This window comes from Mesitornis unicolor, unplaced genomic scaffold, assembly GCF_000695765.1.
Source record: "Mesitornis unicolor isolate BGI_N332 unplaced genomic scaffold, ASM69576v1 scaffold45530, whole genome shotgun sequence".
NCBI classification, from domain to species: domain Eukaryota; kingdom Metazoa; phylum Chordata; class Aves; order Mesitornithiformes; family Mesitornithidae; genus Mesitornis; species Mesitornis unicolor.
In genome coordinates, this window is record NW_010158501.1 from 6253 (window position 1) to 18108 (window position 11856).

Genomic DNA, 11856 nt, shown 5'->3' on the forward strand with positions numbered 1-11856 from the left:
CCCTAACACACACACACAACCCCCCCCAGCCATTAATTGCCTTTTTAAAAAACATTTCAGTAATATTTTTATCAGCATCAGTGTTTCCATTCTTCTTTTCCTCCCCTTAGGGTGTGATAGCTTTAGAAAACATGTTGGCATAGATGCAGTACGTTAATACAGGAAACACATACAACACACAAGTCTCTATTTCTTGCTTTTCCCTATCTTCTGCCATCTTCTCATTTCCCCTTTTAATATTTCCTTTTTTAGTATTTCTTATTCTTCCTTTTTGTTGTCCATTTCCTCCTTTTACTTACATAAAACCATGAAAATTAGTGGATGACGTTTGAAGTTGCCAGAGTTGTCAGTGTGCAGTTCTGTCTTGCATTTTTCTGTTATCTCTGCAGGAAAGCCAAGGAGAAGGGACAATAATCTATGCCACCTACCCTGTTTTGTCATCCTTTTCTCTCTCCCCCCGCCCCCCCAATTTGACTTCTCCACAGTAGCAGTTCAGACATTTCATTCTGAAACTCTTAAATCTTGGACACATTACTGTCTGCGGTATTTATTCATTATTTCCATATGGGTAACAAACTGAGCAGAGGTTTTGAGCTTTTCAGCTGTTGCCACAGTGCAGGTATTTAGTTTCTGAGGCAGAAGTCTGAGAATTGTTGAACTTTTTATGTCTAGGACATGGCTGCTGTGTGTGAGAGAGAACCAGTAGAGCCAAATTGAAATTCTGTGATGTTATTAGAAAACGAGGTCTGGGAGAAACATGAGATACAGTTACAAATTGGAAGAAAAATCATCTATACAGTGTCTACATGCATTTGGCAATCTAGAAGGTTTACATGGATTAGTTTTATGGTTGTAATTTTATGTACACTTAGCCCCCAGAAAGTATGAGAGAGGGCTACAGAAATGTTTTACTTAGTAGTTATGCCTTGGTAAATACCACTTCATAAACATGTGCTGTGGCACAGGTCTTACTAGGGAATATGCAGAGGTGTTTGAAGACATCTTTTAAGAGCTCCCCCAAGACTGTGGGGTATTCTGAAAAATGTCAACTTTTACAGTTGAGAACCATCTTCCTTTCTCAAACCTGTCAGCATATATACATTTGGACTGAAATTTCTGAAGCCCTTAAGTTAACTTTCTAAAATACCAAATACCGCTTCAATCACAAGTTAATATATATAAACATGTATAGTGTAAAAACATGAAATACAGCTACATACTTCAGATACTTAAAAGTGAACTGTCCTACATACTTTTGACTTCAGATATTTAAAAGTAAACAATACAGAACAGTTGGCATAATGTATTTCTCTGTTGAGTTTGGTGGACTTCAGCAGTTCAGCATATTATGTAAGATACATGTTTCTTCTCCTGTAGTCATCTTATACTTTCTGCTTGGTGCTCTTGAAATGTACCTTTATTGAATTTTATAAAAAATGTTTGTAAGAATGCTTATTTTGCAGTTTATGCAATTAAATTTGTACCTCTCTGCATCAGGGTTATCTTTTCTTGGCTTGGATGCTGCTGACAGTCTCTCAAAACTATGCTATTAAAATAAACGTTGCCCACTTAGTGGATGTAGAAACACTGTAGCTTATTTTAAGCATCTGAACAGAACACCATGTCAATTGTACATTCCATAAATAGGACTTGGTGACCATTTTCATTTTTCTTAAATGCAGTGATTTCTGTGCTACAGCATTATTTTCCTATTTAGTAACAACTACAAATAAGTATGAGAACATATTGCAGACGTTGGTCATTGCTTTGTTCCTTTATTCTTTCCTTAATTCTCTGTCATTTGACAAAGCTGGTATTGTTAATAAAAATGTGTACAACGTGCATAAGTGTGTGGTAATGTGTATTACTGAAACTACACTTTGCCTCAGAAATCGATGGCAGCGCTTCAGTTGAATAGCATGGTGAGCTATGAAGACCGTATGCGCAGGAGACAGTTTACATTTAGCTGATCAGCGGGCCTATTTCCTTCAGAACCCATGCTTCTGGGTTTAGTCTTTTCATCATGATTTTCATTGATAGAGGCAAAGCACTAATTCGTTCAGCAAGCTGCTTTAAGAGTTAAGGAATTTATTTGGATTTGAGGGCTGTATGTGTGTACCGTGTTTAGAAGGCATGATACTGATAGTGTTTATTTTTTCTTTTATAGGGCAGGTTAAAGTGTTCAGGGCCCTGTATACATTTGAGCCCAGAACAGTAAGTACATCTATGTCTTACAGTTTTGAGAAGCTTAATTTTAATCTTGTTTATAATAACATTTCTTCATTTCTGCTATGGTTGTCCTATTAGACTTACTGTACTGTGTTTTCAGTGAAAAAGTGTGTTGATGAATATCAGTTCTTAATGTGACTAAAAATGCCTGATTAGTCATCAGTCTCCTTTTTTAAACTCAGCTTCTTTTTTAAAAGCAGCATGCTTTTTTTCTCTAGTATCAGTTACCTGCAATCTAAGATCAGCAATCTAGGTGATCTTTTTCTCTTCTTCCAAAGGCAACAAAGATAATTGGGAACTAAGAGATCAGATGGACTGGGACCACGCAAAACAGGGATGAAGTTAACAAACTGAAGATATATTTTACTGCTTTTGCTGCACAGTGCTCTGTTGGAAAGGTCACAGTCTTTTTCTTTAGTTGTCAGGAAGGTCACAAATCCAAAAGGTTAGGTGTAGGCAAGGCAAGCTACAGTATGAAAGACTGTCAGGCTGCTGTCTAGTTGCTAGTATTTTTCTTTTGCAACAAGAGCTGAATACACTCTGCTTTATCCAGGTATTTGTTTTATCTGTTTACTCTTCCTTTGTTTTTTTTAAAGCCAGACGAGCTGTATTTTGAAGAAGGAGATATCATTTACATCTCAGATATGGTGAGTCTAAGACATCCCTTACAGACTGAATACTTATGAGATGCAGCATATTATTTTTTAAATATTTTCCCTTTTCTCTGCAGAGTGATACAAATTGGTGGAAAGGAACTTGCAAGGGGAGAACGGGACTAATTCCAAGCAACTATGGTAATGTCTAGAATATTTTCATTTGGTAAGATCATTCACTGACAAAGGAAAATGATAAATAAAAGTAATTTATACACTTATTTTCAAAAACTGTTCACAGTATTGGCATTTAATAATCCTCTGCCAGCGTATTTCAGAATACACCTGCAATATCTATCACCAGTGTACATCAGCAGTGGATAGCCTGTCATACGTTTTTATAACCTGGAGACAGCTTGAGTTTGCCAAGTGTTCATGTTTCTGGTTGTGCAGGTAACAGCAATAGATGTTCTCAGTTCTGAGGGGAAGTACACTTGGATATAAAGGATGGTTTTACAAATGGCACATGAAACTGATAGGCTCATATTCTTGAGACCCTCAATGAACATACTGCAGTTTTAATGTCTTCTTACTAGCAATATCTTGGCTATAGTCCTGTAGTCTGTATATTGCCTTTTTTAAAGTATTCTTAAGGATGGACATCCACAGCCTTTAGTAGCTTTGAGATCAAGAAGTCACACAGCATGGAGTGACTTTTTACAGAGCTAGATAATCAGTACTGGAATTAAGTAAACCTGCATATGAACAGGAGGCTAAAGCAGATCATGAGCAGTTCTGTAGGCCTTGTTTGATATCCCCCTCTGCCCCAACGTTAAGAAATAGAGATGTTTTATTTGCCATTTATTGCTTTTTAGTGAATATATTCAGCCACAAAGAAGATTGTTTTACTGGAGATTGTGCCACATTAAGTATCCCATACCTGTTTGAACTGAAGAGAAACTGCTTTTTCAGATTCAACTAAAATCACTTTGGAAAGCTGTGAGTACAAACATCACAGCACAATTCTTCGAAGTCATCCCAGGAAATGTAGGTAGAGTAGCAGCATCTCAGGATTGTGTCAAAACTGCTAATGGATTGGTAACTGTGGTAGTCCCTCCTTCACTAGGAGATATTATAGTAGCTATTCTGTAATTCCGTAGAAATACATGAACAGTGCAGTTTTTGAGACCATGGCAATAAATTTCACTTTCGTTTGTGACTTGTAGACTGATTCTACTCTTGCCATCTGCCAGAGGAGGTCACTGTTACATGCAAGAATAGTTTCCACTTGCTACACTCAAATTTCTTTTGAACATTGAAGCGTGTTACATTTTGTTCCGTACAGGTCTCAGGATGGCAGGCTAAGCTATATGTACAAACAAAGCAAATTTTTATTATAAGTGATAATAGTGTGGTTGGGTTAAAGAACAGAAATTGGAATATATGCTATACAATGTAAGTGCTATAGCAACTACTTTTTAATTTGCATTTCCTAGATCTAGAACAATAACTGAAGTAATGTTGTAAAGCTCGCTTAATTATTGAATAGGGATTGATGTTACTTACCCTATCCAGTGACCATGGATATAGTTCCCTTTCTCTCGACCTCAGAGGAGTAACCATTCGAGGGGTGTCCCAGCTTGAGGGGGCAAATGATCAAACACACCTCACGAGGGAAGCATGTAAGAATCCTGCCCAGTCAAGAATGGGAGAGAGCTATTATAGAAAAAAGTGATTGGCTGTCAGTCATTTGTTGCTAAGCCCAGCCTCCTTGCTCAGCAGTCCTTCTAGCTTAACACAGTATTTTTATTTTAACAAAAGCAGTCTACTTTTATCAGTCTTTTACTTTTCTGTCTCAGTCCAGCTGATCCAGAGAGTTTCCCAACACCAGGGCACAGCCTGACTTTCTAGCATCTCAGGTAGTTTTCTTTGACCAGAGAGCACACAGAGTGGGGCAAGTGTCAAGTCTTTTCCCCCACTTAGGCAGAGCATCCTGCTGCACATTTTGAAGGAAACCAACAGCTTGCTTAATTCAGTTTGTGTTTTCATTGAGATAATTTGGAAAAGATGCTTCCAGAGTGCTTTCCTGAAAAGTTACTTGAGCAACAGTTTAACTTCTATTTTAGGCTGGATGGGGCTGTTGAGGTGGTGGTGTCTCTGTCTGCACATCTGCAAAAATTTCATGTGTAAGCGTAACAGAAGCCAGTGTAACACCCTAAGAATGAAGAGTACCAGGAACATGTCTTCTGGTATAGACAAACCGTTCAAAATTCCCGAAGGCCTGCTTGCACTGGTACTGCCATTAGGACTGCCTAGGTTTAGTCTTAACCATTGAAACACTGTGATCCGTGTTCTTCAACAACCTTTTTGCAATAGATGAAGACAGATCTGGAACTACTGAGTCTCTGGTGGGGTCTTGTGCTCCATCTGCTGGGCTGGAAGGAACATATTTGAAAATATTTTCCATTGTGAATGGAAAATTGATGAAGACAGAAATCGATGTTATTTGCAATAAAAATACTTATTACTGAACTTCTGACAAGAATTTTCTAAAAAGATATTTTTAGGCTTTTGAGACAGTGTTGTTGGTGTTAATGCTTTCTGCTGTGTGCAACAAGCACTGTTTAATATGACTAGCATGTTCTGCTTGGGTAGAGGCTGTGTGCTCTGGGACTGGCTTCTCCTAGTCTTGCTTCAGGATTTTGTTTGCTGTTTGCACAAATTCTTTCAAACCAAAATAGCAGAGTCTAGCATTTGCAGTTTATTGCAAAATAAGCATAAGACATAAGCATGTGAAATCTTGCAGTTACAAGCATTCTGGGAGGAATACACACCAAAGTAAGAAAAGATCTGGATATGCCACAGCAGTTTTGAAACCTTTATTTCTGGTAAAGGACATACATTATATTTGTCTACACTGCATCTGATTACAGTAATAGTTTGATCTGAGGAACACATTTCCACAGTCTCCCTGCCTCCTGTAGCATACCACATACTGAAAGGACTTAGGTAGCCTATTCATCTCAAATTGTACACTGTTCTACTTGCATGTACCTTAGCAGTTGCAGGATTTTCCACCTAAAAAAGCAGCTTTTAGAAAAGCGTTTCCAGATCAGGGTCCCACTTTTAACTGTTTCACAGCACTGTTAAGGAGTTTTTTGCTGTTGCAACAGCACAGTGACCAGGAACTGTTTGCTGCTCCTCTCTAGTAAAACCTGAAGCTTGTGAGATGAAGAAAGAGTCTGCAGAAGCCTGAACTTCAATCTGCCTATCACTACATTAATTATTTAAACAGTTTTGATTTACAGAGCTTCTGCAAGTTTACCAGGGAAAATAAAAAATATTGTTAAAACAAATAGGAAGCCTACTGCTAGTGAATGTTTTTTAGTTACCCTTCACAGACCCCTTGGAAATTCACTTATAACTACAGATGGCAAGCTGTAGGTTGAAAGCCTAGCCACATGCAACTGCTGAAAACTATCTTACGAGTGTAGAAAGGAAAATAATAGCTGAGATGAAATATTGCCAGATTGCTGGTGGCTTGCAACCACTGATGAAATTGATGCTATTCTGTGAAGATTTCACAAGCTCTTTTCTGAATTGCTTTCCCATACACAGGAAATTAAAGTACATCTGACTATTCTATCACTTACAAATCCCCTTTCATGTTAGAATCAAATATGTATTACTGGTTCTTCTGGGATAAATTGTAGTTTTATTTCCACGCAGGTGTCAAGTATCACTTCAGGAGTAGTTAGACTTTACTCTGTGTTTCATTTCAGTGGCAGAGCAAGCTGAGTCTATTGATAACCCACTGCATGAAGCTGCCAAACGTGGTAAGTATGATTTCAGTTTAGGTTGTGTAATGCTAAAGGATGATTTGTTTGTTTTCTACCAAAACCCAATATTTAGAATTAAGATGTCCTGTCTGTTTTCTTTGTCTGGTATCTTGAACAAGTTATCTGGTAAGTTTCGCAGCTTTCAGAAGCTGAGTTGGTTTATAGCCTGGTAGAATTGCCACTCTGTGATTGTATACAGAGAAAAAGAGTTTGGTACCATACATTTATTTACATAAGGATCTAAAGGTCTTCTGAGAGTGGAAGAAAATATATTTGGTATGACTTGGACTGTTTTTTTAGCAGTGTTGCTGCTAATGACTTTTTCTTTTCATAAGTTAATTGGAGAACTGACACCCCTCAGAAAGAACTACACTCCTTTTATGGTTCTGTTAACTTTTCAAAGAAAAATATTGTCATAAAAACTGAATTTGTCTTTCAGGCAACCTAAGCTGGTTGAGAGAGTGTTTGGATAATCAAGTTGGAGTCAATGGCTTAGACAAAGCTGGAAACACAGCTCTGTACTGGGCATGCCATGGAGGCCACAAAGGTATCAGAGAATTAATTTGAAATTACTGTCCTTTAGTTTTCTTGATTTGCTTGTTAGACTGCTAAAATTTTAGTACTAAATAATAAAACCAGGATTTTAAAAATATCATTCTAGGTTTTTTTAGAAGAACAGTTAAAGCTAGAAAGGAGGTCTGCTTCATCAAATAGTGTGTGTTTTGTTGTTGCTGTTGAAGCAGGCATTCCAGTCAGTGTAACTGTTAGAAGCAGAGTGGGAAGAAGGACAGACCAAAAAGAAGTGTTGTTTTGGGTATTTTATCCAGTAGCATTTCTTGGTGACTGTGGTTGTTTGCTAAATGCAGTTGGACTGCTACAGATTTTGATTAGCTGATTGGATTGCTCTTTCATTGAATCTTAACCAAAAATTTTACTATGAATGCAAAAAAGCATTTTTTGTTTCCACTAATGTTTTCTCTTTATTTCCTCTCCCTCGATCTGGTTTTCTGCAGACATAGTGGATGTTTTATTTACCCAGCCAAACCTAGAGTTAAACCAACAGGTAGGTTAAACCGTCAGACACTTACAGTAGAGGTGTGATGTTATTCTTCCATGGTGCAAGCTGAAAGTTTTTTTGCTGTATTTTAATCCTGTTGCTTTTCCCTCTAACTTCACAGAACAAATTGGGAGACACAGCTTTGCATGCTGCTGCATGGAAAGGTTATGCAGATATTGTAGAGATGCTGCTGGCAAAGGGTAAAGATCTTCACCAAGGTTTCAACAATCTGTGTGGCAGACTAGATTCCTGAATGTTTATTAATCTGTATTTTTAAAACTGTTTTCCTATAACTCAGGTACAATCCTTAGCTAGCTTACCTGCCTGAATTTATAGGCCTTGCAGAAAATTCTGGCAGCTGTTTGGAAAGTAGACATCTCACCTGCTCAAGATAAATTTCATCCTGCTTTGCAGACAAAATTAGGCACTTAACCCCAGAACAGCAATAACGGCTGCTTCCTGGAAAGGGAGAGCAGCCAGTGAGTTCCCTAGCTAACTGTAGCTTACGGAAGAGCATTCATAGCTTTTAGTCTGCTTCAGACCAGTCCACAGATGAGATTCCCTTGTCCATTACTATTCTACCCATGCTACTGAAACCCATATTGTAATACCATTGCAAGAAATAGCTGGGTCAGTGAAATGAAATGAATGATGGAAATTTTCTATTATAAAGGGGCAAGAATAGATCTGAAGAACAATGAGAAGAAACTGGCTTTAGACATGGCAACTAATGCAGCTTGTGCTTCCCTGCTCAAAAAGAAACAGAGTGCAGGTATTTGTGATTTTGTTATTCTGACACATTTTTCCTTTTTAGAGGACACTTAATATTTTGACACAGTATTAATTTGTTGATAACCATAAAAGCCAGTTGAGAGCTACATGGGCTAAGAGTTGTGTTTGTGCGGGTTCACTTGAGAGGGATAGTTCAGCAGAGCTGTGATAGAGGTCTGTGGTTTATCACAATCAGTGTTGCTGATTATGCACAAAATGCCGTCTTGTGTAAACAAGAGGCAAAGTTCAGAAGATGTGGAAGTAGTAAGGGAAGGGAAGGAAATGGAAGACAGGCTGCTCAGAGTGGAGAGGCAGAAAGAAAGCAATGATGGAAATTATTTTAAAAGCAGTATACCACAAGGAACAGGATGTGAGAGCAAATCAATGTGGTATGTTCCCCCTTACACCTCTCAGTTTCTCCAAAGTGAGCAAAAAAAAAAACAAAACACCAAGAGATACTCCTCTAATTTTTTTACTACTCTTTTTTTAAAAAAAATAATCTTATTTCTATGTTTCTTAGTGACTCCGTAATAGAGTAATAAAGAAAATGCTTTCAGATACTTACCAAATAGTCTCACTGCTTCCCACTTGCATTTGTCTCTGCTAATAGCACTGTGTCCCTTTACAAAATAGATACAAGGCTATTTTAAAAAGCTGAACAAAGACTGAATTGTTCAGTATTGCATAATTAATATTATGTGTAGCTCTCAGAAGGCTGAAGTTAGGATGAAAACCCTAGGTGAATTGCACATGAAATGAGAAATTACTTAAAAACACAGGCAGGTTTACCACTTGTATCAGTGGTATATGCAGCTTAGCAACTGTATCATTGCAGGGCTAGTGAGAACAGAGGAAATGCTAACCTGTGAGAGACTAGGGGTCATGGGAATTATATGGTGGAGTAGCTGACCACAGCTTTAGAAGGCCAAGAAGAGCAGTTGCAGCAAAAATACTGTCCAACTTTTTGACAGAGGTAATACCAGGATTTCCTAGAAAACCGTGACAAATTATTTGCATCAGTTTTGACTCTGAAGAAAGGGCAGAGAATTTTCTTCTGTTTTCTATTGTAAGTTAATGACTGTTTAGGAGCACTTATTTAATCTTTACCTATCAGTTTTAGGCACCTAGTTCAGGAGTATTCTCTGTTCTAAGGTTCCCTAGTAACTGTATTAATGTTTCATTTTCTGATACTGGATAACTTACCTTCTACTTCTGGTGCACTTGCTTCACTCTAAATTAATTTTGTTTCATGGCAGACTTATTTTTCATCCTTAGTCACTTATCTATCACCAATATCTGGTACTGTCACACACTGTTTTTTCTTGTTTGCCTTGATATAAGAGCTGATGTTCTGAGTCTTAACTGCAGTTTCTTAATTTGGCCTTTTATAATCTGTGACACTACTGATCTGTATACTTTTCTTGTACTTTGTATTTCCGTGGTTATTTTTATTAATGTCATACTTCTGTGTCTCTTGATTCTACATTTCAGTATTTCCAATGTCTGTGAGTGAAATAATTGTTATTTTTCAGAGATTCAGTCTTATACCAGTAGACTTTCTGTCCCCAGTTTCAAATCTGTTCCTATTTAGATACGACTTTTATCATAGTCCATCTGTAAACATTATTTTTATCCAAGAAAGCTTACTTTGCCTACACTTAAAAGTTCTGGTTTGTGTTTTATGTGTATAAACACATGTTCAAATATCATGAAGTATATTCTAAGAAATTAATTACTAAAATCTTGTCATAGAAATGTGAAAAGATGGTTTTGTTTGTGCTTCTGAACAAGGGAAGAATTGTTGTGTTGAAGAAACTGGATTTCTTCCTTCAAGTACAACCCCTTAAGCATAGAGCTTCAGTTTCTTTCCTTTCTTTCCTTTGCTGCTTCTCCTATTCAAAATATTAATTAAAAAAAAAGGTCTTAGATTTCTTTTATGGAAACAATTGAGTCAGGTCAGTTTTAAATTTACTCATTTTCCATCTTCCAGAAGTCCAAGGATAACATGGTTATAATTTCTGTGAGTTATGTTTGTCTTGTTATGTCCGTGCCTGATATTTTTAATATTTTCTTTTAATGCATTCTTGCAAAGCTATGACTGACTAGGATCTTGTGGTTCCTGGCTCTCAGTAGTACAGTGTAATATACGTGATATATAATCTGTATTCCTATTCCAATATATTTGAAAATCCCTAGGCAAATAATCATCTACCACAAAAAGTGTATGCTGCTTAGCTTTGTACAGTCCCACATGTAGATGTAGTTCTCCAGGCACTGCTGACCATCTGGTGAATGTACTTTAATACTCCTGTTTTCTGCTTACTGTCCTTCCAAAGCAAAAGCTTGTAATTAGATGTAAGAAATATTCATTCAGGAAAAAACCTAGGTGAGAAAAGGTGAGGAGAGATAGGTGGAATGTGTTTGATTTTAAGCAGAGTATGACAGCCAGCTAGGCACTCAAAATAAGACCATAGAGGCTCTTCCACCAACTCACCCATACTTTCCTTTGCGATTTGAAGGTAATACATAGAGAAAATGGAGTTCTGTACAGATCTGCTGTGCAGGTTCCAAGGTGCCAGAAGATGGCTCCTGAAGGTCACAGTCTAAATCTCATATGTAGATTACTGGTTTAACCCTACCTTTGAGATCCAGATCTACAGCCCTGTCTGTGTATCTCTAATACCTCTAAACAGTAGAGGAATCAGGTTTCTCAGATGCTGCTTTGCAAGCATTGCAAATGTTTTTTCTGATTTTTATCCTGGATTAAGAGCGACCTTTGTTTCTTTCCAGGTACAGTCCGAACATTAAGTAATGCAGAGGAATACCTCGATGATGAAGACTCCGATTAGCTTTTTTTCATTCAGCGTAAAGAACTATAACTTGCCTTACCTGTGTCATTCCCAAATATTCCCGCATATCCTTGCAACTCTAAAAATGTCTTACTTAAAGTATTGGAGTCTTCCAATATAACATATAAATGAGAGGGTGAAATTATGCTTTCCAAAGGAGCAATCTTCATATGTGCCAGAAGATGCCACATTTTAAATTGGAGTTCCTTTATCTCGCAGTGAAAGTCTGGCATACCCTTATTGTTCAGTGGGCAGAGGACGATCTTCTAAACTCACAGGTTTCATCTCAGGCCTTCCCAGCAAGCGCCTTGTGTCTCTGGAATGCACTCAAACCGAAAGGTCCCACTGGCACTCATTGCTAATGTTTCCCAGAACCTCTCTGGATATAGTTTCGTTTGTGCAGTTAAGATAATATGGGCGGAGTCAGTACTGGCTGACAGGTATGAATGCTGCTATAGAGAGTGACCATCTTTTGTCCATGTGAAGCCAACAAGACAAGGTTGATTTTTTTTAATTCC

At 37.6% G+C, this 11856-nt stretch overlaps 1 protein-coding gene across 1 annotated transcript; it reads left to right on the forward strand.

Annotated features, from left to right (window-relative positions):
• Nucleotides 1–2167: 2167 nt before the first annotated feature.
• On the forward strand, nt 2168–11529 carry OSTF1 (osteoclast stimulating factor 1; the record flags this gene model as incomplete). The annotated part of the gene is made up of 9 exons (XM_010183646.1): nt 2168–2214; nt 2826–2876; nt 2960–3023; nt 6605–6658; nt 7101–7208; nt 7675–7724; nt 7840–7918; nt 8392–8490; nt 11280–11529. Coding segments are annotated over 9 exons (611 nt in total), but the record flags the coding sequence as incomplete, so codon positions are not given.
• Between the last annotated feature and the right edge of the window lie 327 nt (nt 11530–11856).